This window comes from Anolis carolinensis, chromosome 3, assembly GCF_035594765.1.
Source record: "Anolis carolinensis isolate JA03-04 chromosome 3, rAnoCar3.1.pri, whole genome shotgun sequence".
NCBI classification, from domain to species: domain Eukaryota; kingdom Metazoa; phylum Chordata; class Lepidosauria; order Squamata; family Dactyloidae; genus Anolis; species Anolis carolinensis.
The window spans coordinates 270,478,122-270,499,179 of NC_085843.1; the positions used below are offsets into that span (position 1 = coordinate 270,478,122).

Consider the following 21,058-nt stretch of genomic DNA (forward strand, 5'->3'; position numbering starts at 1 on the left):
TCTACTCTCAGGTATAGTACGTAATAAAGCCCAGCAATAGGTGCTGAAATAATAATAATAATAATAATAATAATAATAATAATAATAATAATAATAACAACAACAACAACAACAACAACAACTCAAGACCTGGCTCTTTACTAGAGCTTTTGATCTATGTGAATTTTATCAAGATTTGTATGTATGTTTTTATCGGAGGGTTGCTGTATGTCTTCCGGGCTGTGTGGCCATGTTCCAGAAGTATTCTCTCCTGACGTTTCGCCCACATCTATGGCAGGCATCCTCAGATGGAATACCTCACAACCTCTGAGGATGCCTGCCATAGATGTAGGCGAAACGTCAGGAGAGAATACTTCTGGAACATGGCCACACAGCCTGAAAGACATACAACAACCCTGTGATCCCGGCCATGAAAGCCTTCGACAACATATGTTTTTATCCTTTACAATTTTATCTTGTAAATTGCCTAGAGCACATTGGATGGAGGGTGATTAATAAGTAATTAAATGATGATGATGATGATGATGATGATGATGATGATAATAAATACTTTATTTATATACCGCCTTATCTCCTCAAAAGGACTCGGGGCGGTTTCCAACATAGCGAAACATTCAATTGCTGAATAGAAACCATACAACAAATTAAACAGAGTAAAAATAATTAACACAAAACAAGAACATACAATTCAAAACAATCATAAAGAATAAAATCCAGTTACAATATGCTCCATCAACGGGGCCAAAATGCAATGACCAGGCCTTCAGAATGGGCATGGCCAACTATAAAGTGCTAGACAACACAAGTGCAACATAATATCATAGGGCTAGGAAGTGGATAAAGTGCAGATCAGGGTCCTAGCTCACAACCAGAGGGGGCCCAGGACCAATCTTGCTCAAAAACCTGCAGGAATCACCAAGTTTTCAGGTCCTTGTGGAAAGAGGACAGTGTAGGTGCTGATCTCTCTAGGAAGGGTGTTTCAGAGTCGGGGAGCCACCACTGAGAAGGCCCTCTCCCTCGTCCCCACCAGTCATGCTTGTGACGGCGGTGGGAGCAAGATCTTAGAGCCCATGCTGGTTTGTAAGGGGAGATGTGATCATGAAGATAGGCAGGCTGCCAGTCCTTTGAATTGGGACTGGCAGCTTATTGGCAGCCAGTGGAGTTGCTTTAGTAGTGGTGTACTATGCTCTCTATAGTTAGCTCCAGTTAGAAGCCTGGCTGCCGATCTTTGAACCAGCTGAAGTTTCCAGATCATCTAAGAGACCTAGTTAGCTGGGTAGCATTTGCTCTTAATACTGGGGGTCTGTCTATACCTGAAAAAAAAATCCTTATTGGCACTGAATTTTCCTGATCCATGTAGACCCTATGGTTGCCTTGTTAACATCACACATGGCACAGACATTGTGATGAGTTTGTCTTTAGTGGCCATACATGTCCCCTGGGCAAACTCACCTCGATGTTGGTATGCTTTAAGAAAATGAGCACTATTAGCAGCCACCTGGCAGTGGTTACTTTGCTTTCTTTTTTTTTTTTACCCTTCCTGTCATGCATATGAATATATGTACTTTTGTTTAAGGTGCCTTTATCTTGTTATGCAGAGGTATGTTAATACTGATATATTTGTACAGTAGAGTCCCACTTATCCAAGCCTCGCTTATCCAAGCCTCTGGATTATCCAAGCCATTTTTGTAGTTAATGTTTTCAATATATCATGATATTTTGGTGCTAAATTCATAAATACAGTAATTACAACATAACATTCCTGCGTATTGAGCTACTTTTTCTGTCAAATTTGTTGTATAACATGATGTTTTGGTGCTTAATTTGTAAAACCATAACTTAATTTGATGTTTAATAGGCTTTTCCTTAATCCCTCCTTATTATCCAAGATACTCGCTTATCCAAGCTTCTGCCAGCCCATTTAGCTTGGATAAGTGAGACTCTACTGTATATTGATCTGAATTATCCATATATATACTGAGCTCACTTTCTTGCAGGACAAGCACATGACCTGCCGGCCCTGGTCACCTTCCACCAACTAATTCTAGTCATTCCTAACTCCTCCATTGGATCCAAAGCAAAGCTTCCTGTTTGGGATGCCACCCTCCCCACTAAAACATTTGGATCTTTGTCCATTTGGATCTTTGTCCATTTGGATCTTTGTCCATTTGGATCTTTTCTAAAGGACAATTCTTTAGAAGCCAGGCTTCTAAAAACCTGGTGGCAAGGCCCCATGAATTTCAAGAACATACTCAACAGCCAGGAAAGTTTGCTTCAAAAAGCCTTGCAAAACATTATGTGAAAACCTTTTTGCTAAATAGGCAATGGTGTGCAGGAAGAGCAACAACACTGTGGTAGAACCCCCCCCCCCCCATCAATTTCAGATATGGATTTTATTTGCTGAATCTGGCCACTGGGTGGAGTAAAACCCTACGATATATAGTTAATAACCATAGGGTAGATCACCAGAGCCTGCACTATGTCATCTTTAGTCCCCTTTGCAGACATTAATGGGATGATGCGACCTATGCTAATGTAAACCCTATGAGTATTGGTTTGGCTGTACAGGTGGGGAAACCCTAAGGAAGGGGCTGTGCTTATCGGGGAGACCTGGAGAGGAACTGTAGTTGCTGGGTCCAGGGAACAGGCCCTCATCATCTTGAGTAAGGGAATGGCATTTGGAGTTGTGCATTCAGAAACAACAACAACAAAAAGACGAATTGTTTATAGTGTGATTTCAATATTTTATTTATCTCTGACTTGCATTTTTTCCATTCAGAGCTTTAAAATTGCCTCCACGTGCTGTGATACAGTAGGCCCTTCTCTTTTGCAGGGGTTAGGGGCAAGAACGCACATAAAAGAAGAAAAACCACAAATCTCTAGATCCTTCATCATGACTCTATAGTCAAGTTGCAATGGAAATTGACCTTAGAGTAGCACTGGAGGACCATGAAATATCTAGCGAGAACATACTAATCAAATCCATAAAAGTTGAACTTGCAAATGTAGAAGGCCAACTGTATTTTGAGACAGTGGATGTCTGTCCAATTTTATATATAATTTGTCATATTGTTGCTAAAAAAACATTTATTGGGACTTCGGAATTCAATTGTACTTGGTCCCGTAGAACCCAGAAAGAGGCACACTAACAACTAGTCATATTAGAATTTTTAGCACAATTGCTTTTTTGAACTGGAGTTTATAAAATTCCCCAGCCAGCATGACTATGTTGGCTGAGGGATTCTGGGATCTCTAGTCCAAAAATGCATAGTTTCTAAGCTCTGAATCATTTCCTTGAGAGAATTTGGGGACTGCTTCACATAAAAGCATATGTTCTAATCTCTACTTATATTTTTTATCTGTTGTTTTAATTCTGATTTCCTTTCATGTATTTTTGATGCATTTTTCTTTCTTTTAAGTTTTATTTGATTTCTAAACCCCTTTGCACTTTTTTTTTTTGCAAAAAAAAAAAGATCAAAGAATTACACTAACCTAGTTGGGATCACAAATGTGTGAATCCACAACTAGAGTAATTGCATTGGGACATTTAATCCTTTATTCCCAGGTTGCGTTCCAAACAAATGGCTCTTCTCTGAAGTTGCTTTTTGCATTTGTAAGGGAAAGCCCTATTTACTCTTAGCATCATTATGTATGTAAGAATATGGCTACAGAAAATTGCAGCGACTATCAACCATTTAATGACCTGGCCAAGAAGAATAACTCCAATGGCTTTGCCCTATGTATGTCCTGAGCTTAGAAGCAGCAAGGGCTGGGCATCAGGTTCTGGTAATGCTGAGTCAACAGAGTCAAGTCAGTCTAAGGATTTGTCTCCCATGGCCAAAAAAAGCTGTGTTTGCTACTGCCTTTTCCTGGTCTGCATTGATCCTGCATGACTTGGTAATACTACATATATTTCTCACATCGTGGTAAGACTGCCATAACTGGCTGTACCTTTCCCTATGAAAGTATTGCCTTGCTCACCGTGTAGTGGGGCACACATTGCAAATCCTTCACATTATTTTTGGCCACATGACCATGGATGCACACTTTTCATTATAGCTTTTTTCATCATGCACATGCATATACATATTTGTTGTTAAGATGACATGAAGAAGTGTACTGCAAATGAATCACCATGTGTGTGACAAGATCACAGTGCCTATGAAGTGTGCAACATTTTTTTCAGTCTATAAGCAGGGCTGTAGCCAGAAAAAAAATTCGTGTGAAAGGGGGTTTGAAACTTTTTTATTGAATCATGAAAAGTAGTTCCATAACACAAAATAATTTAGAAATCAGGCTCCATTTATAAACTTCAGTGGACACTCAAGACAGATAAACTTCAGTGGACACTCAAGATAGATAAACTTCAGTGGATACTCAAGACAGATAAACTTCAGTGGACACTCAAGACTGATAAACTTCAGTGGACACTCAAGACTGATAAACTTCAGTGGACACTCAAGACTGATAAACTTCAGTGGATACTCACGGGGATTTGGTTAATCAGTTTAAATTCATGAGTAAACCAGGTTTTTTTTTAAACCTGAAAAAATGGGGGGGGGGGGACAACCCTGTCTACAAGCCATTTAGAAACTGCATAAGGCAGTTCCACAAAGATATAAACATGCAGTTTCTGTAATGTGTGGGTTCCCAGGTGATTTCGGCTGTCTGAAACCCAGGATAGGAAGAATAAATAAATCTCCTGCAATGCATTTGAACATTAACTTCCAGGCCATGGAGCCCTCCCCCCACATCCCCTCTTTTGGTACCGTGGCTGCCATTAAAATAGAAACCCATCTCAAAGTAATAGGCTGTAATGTGTCTATTGGAAAAGCAGAATGTCGCAGTGAGAGAAATACAGTGGAAGTCTGACAACTACTACTACTGCTACAAAAAAGAGAGGCTTGCCTCCTTTCAAAATGCCAGTCATTGTGCTGTGCAAGAAAGACATAACCTAGCCCAAAGTGACCCATAATGGATAGGCTGCAAAAGCAGAAAATACGATAGAACAAAACAGCCAGACACATAAAGAAAAGCAAGTATTAAGGACAATACAGGTTGGCCTTGTTGAGCCTTTATGTCTAATAAAGCAGGGCGAAGGGAGACCTGATGCTAAATGTACGAATTGAATGTGTGCACTTTAAAAACTGCAAAGAACATCCATTATTTGTGGTTTTAAAAGATATATAATCGCAGAAGGAGGAACTTAACTCTTTCATTTACTGGTCGAGTCCTGGTGAAGTTGTTTGCTTTGGGTATCAGTTCCCTCTTAATGCTAATAGGAATTTATAACAGCACAGGCGGGATTTTTCTTAAGAGAGCAGCTGAAAAGAAAACATTATTTCTTCCCCATAATCTCTTGAACTCTGGTTAATTTTCTTCCCCATTCTCTATAGTGTTTGCAATTTTTAAAAAATAAAAAAATGCACGAACATCCCATTTAGTTTGGTACTTATTTTATGTCAGTGTAGTCCATACGAATTACTGGTTTGGCCCAGTGGGTAAAGAAACCATAAGGATAGGGATGTACCTTTCCTTATGGTGGGGAGAGGAGAGGAAGAGAGAGAGAAGCTAAGTTTGGGATAAGAATAAGGACTTTGCCATTGTATGTACTGTAGTTTATAATGTGTGGAGTTAGGAGGGAGTAGAAAGGCATCTTTCTTATACTGGACTTTGTGGTGTTGTGTATATCTATTTTGCATTATTCTTGGAGGCCTTGAGATGCCTAAAAATACCTGCTGAGCAGCAAGCAAACCTGGCATTTTTTGGCGATGTGGGTGGGAGTGGGGAATGAGACATGGGACTTTAGGAAACTGTATCTGCAATGGAGAGCCAACATATAGTTGTTCAAGTGTTGAACAAAGGTTCATCTACACTGTAGAATTAATGCAGTTTGACATAACTTTCAATGCCATGGTTCAGTGCTTTGGAATCTTGGGAGTTATACCTTGGTGAGACACAGTACTTTTTGGCAGAGAAGGCTAAAGAACTTGTAAAACTACAACATCCATGATTCCTTAGCATTGAGCCATGGCAGTTATAGTGGTGTCAAACTGCATTTATTCTACAGTGTAGATGCACCCAATGACTCTGGGGGATAGAGCTAGAATCTCTGCTCTTGAGAAAGTCCTACTATCTCAGCCTCAGAGTAAAGATAAAGGTATTCCCCTGACATTAAGTCTAGTCTTGTCTGACTCTGGGGTTTGGTGCTCATCTCCATTTCTAAGCCAAAGAGCCAGTGTCGTCCATAGACACCTCCAAGGTCATGTGGCCGGCATGACTGCATGGAGCACCGTTACCTTCCCACCAGAGTGGCACCTATTGATCTACTCACATTTGCATGTTTTCAAACTCTTAGCTTGGCAGAAGCTGGGGCTAACAGGAGGAGCTCACCCCACTCCCCAGATCTGAACCACCAACCTTTCAGTCAGCAAGTTCAACAGCTCAGCAGTTTAACCTGTTGCGCCATCAGGGCTCAGCCTCAGAGTAATGCATTGAGAAATCCTCTCTGAACAAATTTTGCCAGAAACCCCCATGATCAATCTGGTTTTGGATTGCCATGAGTCAGAAATTACTTGAAGGCAACAACAATCTATATTAGATTTATATAAAAAATGCAGTTTTGTTGTTGTTTACATTTTTATATGTGTTTGCAATATTCATTCGTATGTGGTCTCTCAGAAACTAAGGAATTGTATAAAGTGATTTGCATCTGTTTTTATGGCCTGAGATAAACGTAAGCTTGCAGACTGGCCACAAAAGAAAACAAACAAACCAATAAAAACTGGCCAGGATTTTGAAGGGTTTTTCTTGAGGGAGGGGGAGGATGTTGTCTAAACACTTTAAACACTTTTAGTGTAATTGAGAGCAGCAGCACTCTGTCCCCCATTTCCTGCCCCTGCATACTTCACAGCAGCCTCTGATTTCGATTTTTCTGTGGCCTTTATAGTTTGTTCCAAGTAATATTGCACAACAGCTTCTATATTCCGTTTTAGAAAATTGAGCATGAGGTGGAGCAAGGGGGAGCCATGATATCATAGTCACAAAGAAAGCTTCCACTGTTACTTTGCCACATTTTTAATTTTGCTAAAAATTCAGTCTGGAGGAGTCTCCTAAGGCACTCCAGACTTTACTGAATACTTTGTGATGTCCTGCTTGGTTCTTAGGCCTTATCCAGAGTCTAGTACTGGATTTTAATGTATTGTCCATTATTTTATTTTGTGTATCGTTGAAATGTTTTAAGTTTTTGTCAAATATGTTGTGTTGTCGTTTCGGGCTTGTCCCTGTTGTGAGCCGCCCCGAGTCCCTTCGGGGAGATGGGGCGGGATATAAAAATAAAGTTTATTATTATTATTAGTGCTCTGTTGTACCTGTATAAGGCACTATATTGCAATGTGCAACAGGAGTGGTTGTAGGAGAGGGTTACTATGTTCTGTAAAGCAGGCAAAAAGACTTTGTGGTCCTCCAGATATTGTTGAGCTGCAGCTCCTATCAGCCTCAGCCGGCATGACCAATGGCCAAAGATAGTAAGGACTGTAGCATCATAACATCTGGAAGATCATAAATTTTCTACTGCTGCCATAGGTCAGGAGTGAGAATTATTTAATTCTCCAGGACCTACAAATGACCAAGGGTTGTATGAACCTCATGTCTGGCACAGGCAAATTGACTTGGGAAAGAAATCCTCTTTAAAACTAGAACAGCTCATATTAGTTAGGAAATTCTGGAGGAGATATACATGTACAGAGTAGCTTTTAGACAAATGGAGCCTCCTCCTGACTTTTAAAGACTAAAATGGTGTTCACTATTGTGTGTCTTCAAGAAGTTTACAACATATGGTGACCCTAAGGTTAACATGTGAGGGAATGTGACTTGTCCAAGGTCACCGATTGGGTTCCTATGGCTAACAAGGAATAGAGTTGTAGTCCAAGGCTCAAACCATGCTAGCACTCCTAAAATGGTCCAGTGCACCAAAATGGTACAACACATTTCAGATAAGGTTTTCTCCCTGAGAAAAAAGTAGGATTTTGTCCTGTTCTTTCTCAGAGTGATAGGCACTTTGTGTGCTAGATGGCAGAACTTGTGATTAACTGATTATACAGGAGCAATTTATTCTGCTTTTAAAATGTATGTGCCAGCTATAGTGATAATACTACCATTACAGTTCTATTGTGTTCTTTTCTCTTATGAATGTATTGCCATCTCCTTTAGAGCACAATCCTACAGAAAATCTCCTCAAGGGTAAGCTCTATTAAATTCAACAAGACTTATTCCCAGTTTAGTGAGCATAGGGGGCAGTCTTCAGGAAATATAAATTGTACTAACGGAAACAATATATATAGTGTTGAGAAAAAAAACGTAACCAGTAATCCAGCCTGAGTAACTGAGACAGACTGATATGCTTAGTGATCAGCAAAAATCCTGCTTGGACTGTTGGAAGCCTAATGAATTTAGCATAGAAATATTATTTTGGGAGATGTTGACTTGCATCATATGTGAGTGTCAAATTAAATAACAGGGCATGCAGGCTCCCCTGTGAGCAGGTCTAGATGAGTGTCAACAGAGACTTTCTCTACTCTAATTTGCAGCAGCTCTACTTGGAATGTGTCTCTGGGAACAATGGAGGTCATAGCCACATTGACACATGGAGTCTTTTTAGCTCAACATCTCCAGAAAATGTATTTGCTTTCCCTTCTCTTCCCTGCTGATCAGACTGATGCCATCGTTTTCTCCTTTTCTGCCCCAGTGGAGGTCCCCTTGCCTCCTTAGCTCAGGAAGGAAATATATGAAACTTGATACAAGATTGATGCAGAATGTTCTCGAAAGGCTGACTGGGATATAGTGTAAAAATCAATAACAAGACAAGTATGGAGCCATGACAGGTTTTAGCCAGTCCTGGTTTGGTCTCCAACTTTGGCTCAAAGCCTTAGAATCCAGAGTTCTGTCTTGGGGCCACCAAGCAAAATTCCTGAGCTGTAAACCTGGGTTCTGACAGATTGAATGGAGGAGGAAAATAGCTATGGAATATTTGCTCTTTCTGCAGCATTTTGTCTTCTGCTTCCTCTACTTATGCAGTTTATTTGGTCTACTTTTAGAGCACCCAGTGATTTCTAGGTGATGTGCATCCAGCATTAAAAAATGTACAAAAAGTGGAAGCTGGTAGTCTCTATCTAAAGTGCCAGCCTTTATTGCCAAACAAAGGTATTGAACCTGTTTTGGTGATAAGAACCAGCACCTTAGATAGGTCCTGGAATATTTGAATGAAAACCCAGAATAGATTCACCACCTGACTTGAACATTGTCAGTTACCACTGAATTGAAATAATGAACCATGAACAAAAATGAGACATAATAGAATTCAGGAAAAACTAGCAATGAAAGATTAAAAAACCAGTGTGGTATGTAAGGATCAAGTAAAGCCAGGAACAAAATAGAAGCGAGCGAAGACCAGCATGGTGTAATAGTTAGAGCATTTGACTAGGATTTTGGAAAATTAGGGTTTGAATCTCCATTGAGCCTTGAACCCACTGGGTGATCCTGGACAAGTCATACTTTCTCAGGAAGGCAGTCGCAAACCTTCTCTGAATAAATGATTCCAAAAAGCCCTATTGTCAGGTTAGTGTTCAACTTGAAAACATTTAACAACAACAGCAACAAAAAGCACTAAAATATTTTTTAAAATGTCTAAATAAATATTTTGTAAAATGTCTAAACGAATCACTGGTACTAAAAAGATCATACTCTCAGCAATAACCATACTTCTTTGGGGAAGGCATTCCACATATGAGTTGAAACACTTTGAGAAGTCCCTCTGTATATTAGCCTTGCTTCATTTGATGGGAGCACCCAGAGGAGGAAACTTGGATGATGCAGATCCTAGGGTAGACATGGAAGAAGACACCAATGGCAGCTGGATCTTTGTTGTCAGGTGAAATTATTTTGGAGTTGTCAGGTCAGTAAGGAAGCTATCCAAGGTGCTGAACCTAATTGGGACCAGTGCTCAGCCTCTTGGGCCCCTTCTACACTGCCTTATAAAATCCAGATTATCTGCTTTGAACTGGATTATATGGTTTAACGCAGATAATGTGAACTATCTGCTTTGATAATCTGAATTATAGGGCGGTATTGAAGGGGCCTCAGATAGCTTTTTTCAAGTCTCATCTAACATCTGGAGTTGATTTAAACTCACTGTACTTGCAAGTAACAAGTGCTAACTTTTCTTTTCTTACCCTTCCCTGCTGATCAGACTGACACCATCATTTTCATGGTAGTTGGGCTGTGAATCATTTCTGGGTTTTAATCCAAACTTTAAAGAAGTCATCCAACCCATTTGGGCTTCAGTGGCTTCAAAAGCTCCTTTCATGTTTGGACTAGGATGAATAGTGGATTTTATGTCCCTACTGACCAGGATGGCACCAAATATGTATTCAGATATTTGGCCCTATGACATTTAGGGTTTTAATGCTTAAAATTGGCAGCAAGATCTATGAGGGAGTTTGATTTGCATTCATCTAAATGTGATGAAATCCCATAGTGCAACTAGGAATCCCGTTTTACCAGCATTTCTGATTTTGTTAAGAGTTCTGCTGATATTGAAGAAAATACAAAAAACAACTTCCTTGCAGACTCTGCTGTTCAAACTTAGAGGATGGTGCTGCTTTACATATAGAAATGGAACAATATGGACTTGAAAATTGGATTTTGAAGATGGCAGAGATGCATAAATTATCCAATTTGATTAAAGAGAAGTCATTAGAGAACTTTATTAAGGATTGTGAACTCTTTTCAACTTTCATAAAGAAGGAAAATATGAAGACGCTTGTGGGGTTTGACTTAAGCTTTACCTTTTCTTTGCTCATTAGGTAGAAGATATGATGATTATATACTACGCAGAAATGAGAAGATGACTATTTTTCATACAGATATCCTTGGGCTGAAGATGTTTTCTCTGTATGAGTGAAAGAGTTAGAGAAGTTTTTTTTTGGGGGGGGGGGGGTTTGTAGCATTTAACTGCCTCACCTTGCGGCTCAAGGTGGGGTACAACAAGTGGGGTACAACAAAATTAAAACAGCTCAATAAAACAAAACATGATTAAAACACAGATAACATTATTATTACTTAAGGAGCCCCGATGGCGAAGTGCATTAAAGCACTGAGCTGCTGAACTTGCAGATCGGAAGGTCCCAGGTTCAAATCCCGGGAGCAGCGTAAGTGGGCACTGTTAGCTCCAGCTTCTGCCAACCTAGCAGTTAGAAAACATGCCAATGTAAGTAGATCAATAGGTACCACTCTGGCGGGAAGGTAAGGGCGCTCCATGCAGTCATGCCAGCCACATGACCTTGGAGGTGTCTACGGACAACACCGGCTCTTCAGCTTAGAAATGGAGATGAGCACCAACCCCCCAGAGTCAGACATGACTGGACTTAATGTCAGGGGAAACCTTTACCTTTACCTTTAACATTATTAAAATACATATAATTATAGTATTAATTGTTAGTATATGATTTTTTTATTTACGGTATTCCTATTTTAATAAATATAACTTTGAAATAGCAAGATGGTGTCATCTTGCATTTTTATTCAACTTTTTCTTGGCTATGTTAAAGAGTGTGCTAGATTTTTGCCTTATTGGGTTTTAAATGTGTTTTTAAAATGTTGTTAAATTCATGTTTCATAGGATTTCCTATTCAGTGGGTTTTAAAAAACATTTGTATTATTATTGTTTTAGTTGTTCTCTATTTTTTGTTAACCTATATGCTAAGCTACCTCACTTCCCATATTGAGTGGTCATGGGATATAAATGAATGAATGAATGAATGCATGCATTTGCAAATGGGAATGGGTGGCCCCCAAGATGTCTCAAGCTTTCCCTCATTTGATAGGTCTCCCATCTATACCATACCACAGAAGCCAGGCTCTAAAATTAAATGTGACAGAGGAGGAAAGGGCCGTAGAAAATGTGTGTGTGCGGGGGCCTAAATCAGGATGATAGTTAAGTCCTTTTAATACTAGAGGCAGTACAACAAATGGTGCTCCCCACTCACTCATATAAACATCAAAAGCAGTCAAGATATTTGAGCACAAGAGGTTTGTCATCTATCTATCATCTATCTGTCTAGCTGTCTAGCTATCTTCTGTTATTTCTCATCTCTATAAATCTCTATCTTTCTAAGTGCTTAAGTCCCTTGATTGTTTTTTAAAATAATAATAATGATGATGTAAATAGCTAACAATTTGCTATTCTTCCATGACAGTCAAAATATACCCGGGGCAGTCACCCCACTCTGCCTAATGGTAGGGCTGGCCTTGGGTTAAGCATCCCTCGTCTTGCTTGCTGATCCTCCCATCCATGTCACTCTTATCACCCCTCCATTTTCGTTATCTCAATATAGACAAGGCTGTGAATACATACTCGCCAAACTTACACTCAATTCAGCCCGAAGGAGGCCTGTAAATACAATTTGATGGACCCTTGGCAAATGATAGGAATGCTTGACATTGTATACTTAAAGGTGGCTCACACAGTTAGTGTTAAAAATGATTCCTTGAGCTGGAAAGAAAGCAGGGAGAGCTTTGTCTGGTCTGACTTTTCCACAAGATACTATAGCTGTGATATCTTGGCAGGTTCCATTGATCCAAGACTGCTCCATTTACACAGCTGAGAGAAATATAGTCTTGCTGAATTAGGTTGTTTAAAGTATAAGTATGTGGAATGAAAATCCTTCCAGCACGAAGACAAATGGATGCTAAATGCTTTCGTTTTCCTAGTCAAGTTCCTTAATTCTTTAGTTTATTCCTAAAGTCTGTCTGGACTTTTTGACTATTCGATAACTAAAACTCGTATTCATGATTATAGGCTGTCCAGAAGCAAAATGTCAGCAGTTTCCGGTGTTTTTCAAAATGCTTTTCCAATTGGGGTGGAAAGAGATATCTAAGCCTCTAAAACAGAGATTGCTAAATCTCTATGTGTGGATAGCATCAAATGTCCTGAGTAAGAAAATAAACCTATGCAGGAATTGAGGCAGGATTTTAACAACATACTGGAAATACCTACAGTGTGGAAAGTAATTGGCTTAACCTTATAGAGAAAAAAAGCGGGATATAAATAAACATAATAATAATAATAATAAATCTAAGTGCTCATTTTGTATCATTGACACACTTATGACTAAGAACAACATAAAAGTCTGATCAAGCTATGATTTGTTGCACTTGCATACTATGACAAATCATGATTTGATGGCAAATCTGTGGTCAATTTAAAAACCTCAGGTGTATTGGTAAAAGAAAGAAATTGGGATTGTTGGAGTTTGAGGTTTGGCTCTGCTTGATTCTGCTTATGTATAGAATAACAAACTGTGGTTTGGCATGAATTCTAAGTGCAGCCAGAGAGAAAAAAAGATTGCTGTAGCTTTCACCTCCTTCATAGTAAGTTTTAGATAGACATATGGTGGAGTTAACTGTGGAATAAGTCCTAGCTAGATATTTTTTTAAAAGTATTCTTCAGATTTAGATTGTGCATTATTGTGCTTTATTATTATGGTGCTGAATCCAATCTATATTTAGTCTCAACTTTAATGAAACTAGCAAAGAGTTTGTATACTAACCTTAAACACACACACACACATATAAAAAATAGAGCCTGTATTTGTTGTGCACACAAAACTCTAAAAGTAGTCGGTTGATCAACTTGAAATTTTGACACAACATGGCATGCCAATATGCGTGCATTTAAAAATGTGTTGGGGGAGGGAGAGACAGGGATTATGGGTTATGCAGTACTTTCAAACAATTCACCTCCCACAGGCCACTGCTACTGCACCAATGACAGATCAGGACCAAACCTGGTACAAAAACCCCCCATGCCCTACTTTACGTCCTGGTGCAGTTAAAGGAAGACAAACCAGAGATGATGAGATTTGCAGTACCTTCATCCAAATCACACCACTGTGACCCCCACAAACAACGAACCTGGAACTTTATTTTCTAAAAGTATTGTGAATCCTCTATTGAAATTAGATCCACCTTCTGTTGTTGCTGTTAGTTACACATTTTAGGCAAGAGAGCATGCTTGGTGGGAACATGGGAGAGAGCCTTTTCAGTGGCTGCTGCTAAACTGTGGAACTCCCTGCCAAGGGAGACCAGGATGACCCCATCCCTGATGGCCTCCTTCTGCAAGCAGGTCAAGGCCTTCTTCTGCCAGTAGGTATTTGGGGAAGGATAAAGGGCATGCTGCTGGGGAGGTGTGGGTGGGATTGGGGGAAGGGGCGGTGAGTTTTAAAGGCTATTTTATGTGTATTTATTATATTTAATCCACTTTTATAATAAATACACATAAAATAGCCTTATTTATTATATTTTAATCCACTTTTAAGGGGCCTCTGGTGGCACAGTGTGTTAAAGCACTGAGCTCCTGAACTTGCAGACCAAAAGGTCCCAAGTTCAAATCCTGGGAGCGGAATGAGCGCCCGCTGTTAGCCCCAGCTCCTGCTAACCTAGCAGTTCGAAAACATGCAAATGTGAGTAGATCAATAAGTACCACTCCGGCAGGAAGGTAACGGCTCTCCATGCAGTCATGCCGGCCACATGACCTTGGAGATGTCTATAGACAACGCCGGCTCTTGGGCCTAGAAATGAAGATGAGCACCAACCCCCAGAGTTGGTCACGACTGGACTTAACGTCAGGGGAAACCTTTACCTTTTACTTAATCCACTTTTTCCATACTGTTACTATTTAATTGTTTTTAACCTTTGTACTGTGCTTTTAAATCTTGACTAAGTGTGGGATTGTTAGCTGCCTTGAGTCCCTGCAGGGAGAAAGTTAATTAATATTAAATAAAGTTAATAATAATAATAACAATAACTTGCCAAACTGTTATATGAGTAAGTCACTTGTTCATCTCTATGTTTCTTGAAATAGTGGGTGCTGATATCTGAGGTGGTTGGGTTTCATTACTCCTTGTGGATACCAAAATGTATGCATGTTCAACTTTCATCATATACAATTGCATAGTAAAATAGTATCCCATGTGCAAATTGACAACATCAAGGTTTCCTTTTGGGGATTTAAATAAAAACTGTGGATGGCTGGATCCATGGGTACAGAATCTGTGGATATAGACGACCGACCATACAACTTTCCATTGTTTACCAAGGACAAGAACCATGCTTTGACTCATTGACTCTTCTAATATCCAATTCTAGATTGTCTTGGCATGTACTGGACTAACAGTGCAATCACATATCCCAAAAAAATATCCCAAGGATAAAAAATAAAAGAGACAGTTCTCATAAAAAACAAGAAAATTGGAAAAATGAGTACATGACGGAAAATGCATAAAATCTGCATACTTTATGAGACGTACTGTATATATACAAAAATATGCCTGAATTTACCTCTCCCCACGAAAGTCTGACAACTAGTAGAAAAGAAAGATGAAAACACATTGCATGCAGGTTTAGAACAATCCAATGGAATTGATACTGTGAGATTTTTACATTCCTAGAGCCAAGATTGTGGAAGGCAGTTTCTAAAGAGGCTGGACCTACATTGCCATTTAATCCTGATTATCAAATCAGATAATACAGATTATCTACCTTGCATTGAATAATATGAGCCTACACTGCCATATAATCAATTTCAAATCAAATAAACAGGATTTTATATGGCAGTGTAGATAGGGTCTGATTTAGTTTATAGAATCATTCCTAATCCTATTGTTTGTTTTGACTAGAGGAGTCACATAGAAACAACTGGATTTATCTATGTGTCACCACACCAGTGACTAAATAAGTCATTCAGTGGGTCTACTCTGTTATTCTGTCCCTTCAAGTTGCCTGCTAACTGATGGTGACCCCATAAGTTGGCAGGCAAGTTGGGTTTCATAGGGTTTCCTTAGGCAAGAAACACTCAGAGGTGGTTTTATCAATGACTAATCAATAGGATGCCAGCTTTTGAACTTACCTATGCTTTAGAGTTATAGCATACATTTACTTTTAGGACATCATCCTATGGTATGCTGGGATTTGCACTTTGCTGAGGTACTTAAAATTGTCTATTTTGCAGAGAATTCTAAATCCTTCCGCAAAATATAAATTTGTAGGATGAAGCTGCGGCAGCTAAAGTGATATCAGACTACTGTAACTCTCTAGTGAGATACACCATTAGATATAGCTTTGAGGAAGCAAGGAGCTAATTTCCAGTCATTGTTGTTGTTAATGGAAAAGGGGGGGGGGGCAAACCCTCTTTGACAGTAAGAGATATGAACACCCCCAAGAGAAACCTAAGCGTTGGGTCAGTTGTCAACTTTAAAAAGAATATTTCCCAAAATGCATGAACATTTGACTATTCACTCATGCATTCATTTGCATTCTCAAAAAGAATCTATTCTTTAATTACATTTTGACTCCTGGGATTGTACAGGATGCTTCTTGATGATGGCATGAACCCTACCCAATCAGCGCTCTAAACAGCCAGCCTTTCCTCTGAATTGTATTATTTCTTTTCCTTTTCCTTTCTTTTTCTGTTCAAGCTCAGTCCCAGAGCAAAACAGGCACAGGTCATTTAAACAGTGCTTCCAGAATGATCTTGCTGCTCTAAAAATGTTATACCTTTCTTCCGCCTAGATCCAGGTGTTCTGGCTGATGTCAAAAAGGCTGACCGTAAAACTTTTCAAGCACAATGTAATAATACAGTTAATCCAGGGAATGTATATTTTTCTCAGATCAGCAGAAAGACGACAATGTCATAATTATATAAAAAAAGCATAATGAAAACTTCTCTAAACAAAACCAGAAGGCTTCTAGACTCTATAGGGAGTCCACAAATGTAAAGCTCTGTTATTTTTTTGCAGAATGTTTCTCCTAGATCTCTTTTTAAAAACATTAAGAATAGTTTTCCAAGATCAAATCAAAAGTCTATGTATCCTATTATTCTTCCTCCACAAGGAAATGATTCCATTCTCTGCAAAAAAAGTCTATTTCTACAGTATCTTTGATTGCATTGGAGGCTACAATGAAAAGCAGCATCAGATAGGACATATTATTATTATTATTAATAATAATAATAATAATAATAATAATAATAATAATAATAATAATAATATTGTATTCTGTTTTTTTCTCTCTCTCCTAAAAGAAACCCAATGAACGGGATGAGTAAGATCTAAAAGCCACTGCCAATTATGCCTGGGTCTGAATATACTGTAAGCTTCCTAAGGTTCATATCAAACATTGTTCAAACAGTGCTCTAATGTTATAGATGTTTTGGAAAGTTGCTGTACGACACCTATCTATTTGACATAGCAAACATATGTTAGAGAACTTCAGAACAGATTGGTATTTGAGAAGGCTATTTTCTTCATATACTGCCAGACAGGTATGGCAGGATTGGACAATTATTAATGTTATATAGCAATTTCAACAATTAATTTAACAGATAGAGTGTTCCTTATTTGAAATGGTTCACATGAAAAGTTTTTTGGATTTTTTTTCCAGATTTTGGAATACTTGTATTTGCTTATATGCAGATAATGAGATAATGCTGAACTTGCTGACCAAAAGGTTGGCAGTTTGAATCTGGAGAGCGGGGTGAACTCCCGCTATTAGCCCCAAGCTAGCAGTTTGAAAACACACAAATGTGAGTCGATCCGTAGGTACCACTCCGGTGGGAAGGTAACGGTGCTCCATGCAGTAATGCCAGCCACATGACCTTGAAGGTGTCTACGGACAACGCTGACTCTTTGGCTTAGAAATGGCACCAACCCACGACTAGACTTAATGCCAGGGGGAAACCTTTACCTTTACTAGATAATGAGATACTTTGAACACAAAATCCATGTATGCACATATATACATAGCTTGAAGATTTTACACAATAGAAAAGGCACCTTTTAAGGCCAATGCATGGCCCAAGGAACTAAGGCAGTCCTTTACACTGGAGGGGAGGGGGAGAGATTTCAGCAGAGAAAGCAAGAAATGTCACTATTACAAGGTTGTGTATGTGTTTGCTTGTGTATACGTAAGAATATATGCACAGTGTGTGTGTATATGAATATTGTATGAAAACAAGTAAGGGGGTATGAGAAGTATGAGAAAACAGACATGGAGAAAGTATTGCACACAAAAGAACTCATTTGCAAATTTATGAGCCTCTCCACTTGTATATCTAAGAACAGACCTTGACTCTTAATTTCAAAGGCAGATATTTCTGGACACTAGTGTAGGTTCATTAAAGATTTACGGTCACCACATTAACCTCTTTATGAGCATGTTATTCCTCCTATAATTCTAGCATAACTCCTCACTGCAGTTTCTTCAGAAGCTTTCCTGGGATGCTATGTCACCTGGAAAAAAATCATTAGCCTTTTCTGACAGACTCTCTCCTAAAATGTCATATTTCTTTCTCTCTCACAATCCAAAGAAACCCAATACAGAAACTCCTCCACAACATTTCTATTAGTGGGCACTGGCAAAATAGTGCTGTGGGATTCTGTTTGGTTTCCCACAATTCAGCTGAATTACACTTGGTCTGAGTTTCACAAAGAAATTAAGAAGAGTCAATTTACCCTAGCATTCTTAGGGAGTCCATCAAGTTCAGTGATTCTCAACCTATGGGTCCCCAGGTGTTTTGGCCTACAACTCTCAGAAATTCCAGCTGGTTAACCAGCTGTTAGGATTTCTGGAACTTAAAGGCCAAAACATCTGGGGGCCCACAGGTTGAGAACCACTGGCCTAGTTGAACATCATGTTTATTTATTTATTTATTTATTTACAGTATTTATATTCCACCCTTCTCACCGTGAAGGGGACTCAGGGCGGATCAACATTATATACATATAGGGCAAACATTCAATGCCCATATACACATAGAACAGAGACAGACACAGAGGCAATTTAACCTTCTCCTGAGGGGATGTTCGATTCTGGCCACAGTGGGGAGCAGCTGCTTCATCATCCACTGTGACGGCACTTCCTCATTCCAACGTCGTAAATTAGTTAAATTTGCCTCCCCCACTTTATAAGTGGTACCTTATTTCCTACTTGATAGATGCAACTATCTTTCGGGTTGCTAGATCAGCAACGAGCAGGGGCTATTTTTTATTTTTAATTGACAGGTGCTTACCCCGCCAAGGGCTGGCCTCAAACTCATGACCTCATGGTCAGAGTGATTTATTGCAGTAGGCTTCTCACCAGCCTGCACCACAGCCCGGCCCCTACATTTACACCCTACATTGGTGACATCCTTGCCCCTCTTTCTTTTATGCCAAAAAATATCTGTTTGGTACATCTGGCCCTCACATTCCTATACTAAAGTCTGATTGGCCCTCGGGTAACTAAAGGTTGGATAACACTGGTCTAAATTATATGGAAGCCACAAACTGCCACTAAAATCCTTAATGAATTCCACAAGTCTCAGCCTACTGTTACACTCATTCAGATAAACAAAAGTAATTTATGATGTTAATGAATTCTTTCATACTTCCACTGCTATTACTTAATGTTGCAATGAGGGATTAGTGATGAAATACACTGCATTGGAGTTTGGCGGAGTCTCTTTCTCTGGACATTTTTAAACAGAAGTTGGATAACCATTTGTCTTGAGTGCTTTTCTTGCACATTCCTGAATGGCGGTGAGTTGGACTGAATGTCCCTCTCAACTTTATAATTCTATGTTTGCCTATACGTCGATTAAAAATTGAAAATGGTAGGTGTTGCAATGAGGCTGGAAGAACAGGGATGGTTTACTGATTCTAAAATGAGGCAGTTCTCCACTCATCCTCCTTAGTTTTTCCAGGAAGCAACAGATAAAATAAAGAAACAGTGTGGTATTGATGAGGAAGAGTCCCCAGTGAACCCCAGATTTACCTTGCAGCCTCAGAATATCTCTCTAAGCTCCGAAACACAGCAGCTTGACGAAGGTGGTTACGGAAATAGGCAGGATTCAGCATAATGCTCCTTGGGGAGAAAAGGAAATAAATATGCAAGTCAAAACCTTTCACTGGATTGTTTGAAGATCATTTAGCATATATTTAGCATATATTATATATATGTGTGTGTGTTTGTTATACACACACACACACAGTGTATGCACAAACATTTCTCCTACCAATGCTAAGTTGATTGCATTTCTTCCAGTCCCCAACAATAAATTATCACATCTACTCTGTTGACAGCTGAGATGGACGAACAGGCATTATTGAAATGTCTATTAAAGCTGTGTCATAAATGTAATTTCACTCATAGCACTGCCTATTAGAGAAGCAGCAGTTAAAACCCTTTGTGAGCATATGTTCTACTGCATTTATCAAGAATATAAAAATCAGCAAGACATCAGGCCTTACTGTAATAATGCCTTTTGTTATCTGTCATCTGCATCTGTAGGTTGGGATAATAAGCATATATTATGCAGGCAAAAAAAAAAAAGACATCACAAAGCTGAGACCCAAAGTACTGTATTGCTAAAAGCAAGGCCCCATCCATGTTGTCATATAATGCGGTTTAAAACAGAAATCTGTGGATTCACAGTGAGACTGTTTTTTGGGTTTTTTTGGCCAGTGTAGACCAGCCCACACAATTATAAAGAAATCCATGTTTCTAAGTTATCCCAAAATGCTAGGGTTTTATTTCCCTCTTCCTCCTTCCAGTAAGGAATATCAGAAACCAGCCAGTGGCAGCTGCTAGAGGAGGTTACAGCTTCTGGAACCAAGTTGTCTGTTTCTCAAATGCGTAGCTTTGGCCGGGATGGGGGTCACAGAACTAGTTTTTTTATGACAGGAGAAGTTTGGACAACCACTCATATCCAGGCCTGCAGCCAGAAAAAAATTGGGAGTGGGTGGGTTGAAACAATTTAGAGGTTACAAAAGAATGCCACAATGCCTGTTGATATCTGTGACAAAAATTAAGCTCCATCGATAAACTTTGGTGGATACTCAAGAGTGCAGGTCCAGTCAGTCGTTCTTTCCTCATTGTGCTTCTTATGTATGTTTTCAAATATTCAAAAGTTAAAAATGGCCTTTCATTTGTAGCTGTTGACACTTGTACTGTTGCAGAAATCTAA

At 39.2% G+C, this 21,058-nt stretch overlaps 1 protein-coding gene across 3 annotated transcripts in view; it reads right to left on the reverse strand.

Moving 5' to 3' along the window:
- Window positions 1-21,058, reverse strand: part of spata16 (spermatogenesis associated 16) — a 250,743-nt gene that overhangs the window by 79,661 nt on the left and 150,024 nt on the right. For all 3 annotated transcript variants that reach the window (XM_062976770.1, XM_062976771.1, XM_008106073.3), the window contains exon 4: window positions 19,867-19,956. In XM_062976770.1, the coding sequence (XP_062832840.1) occupies window positions 19,867-19,956 (90 nt within the window). The remainder of the gene's footprint in view (window positions 1-19,866; window positions 19,957-21,058) is intronic.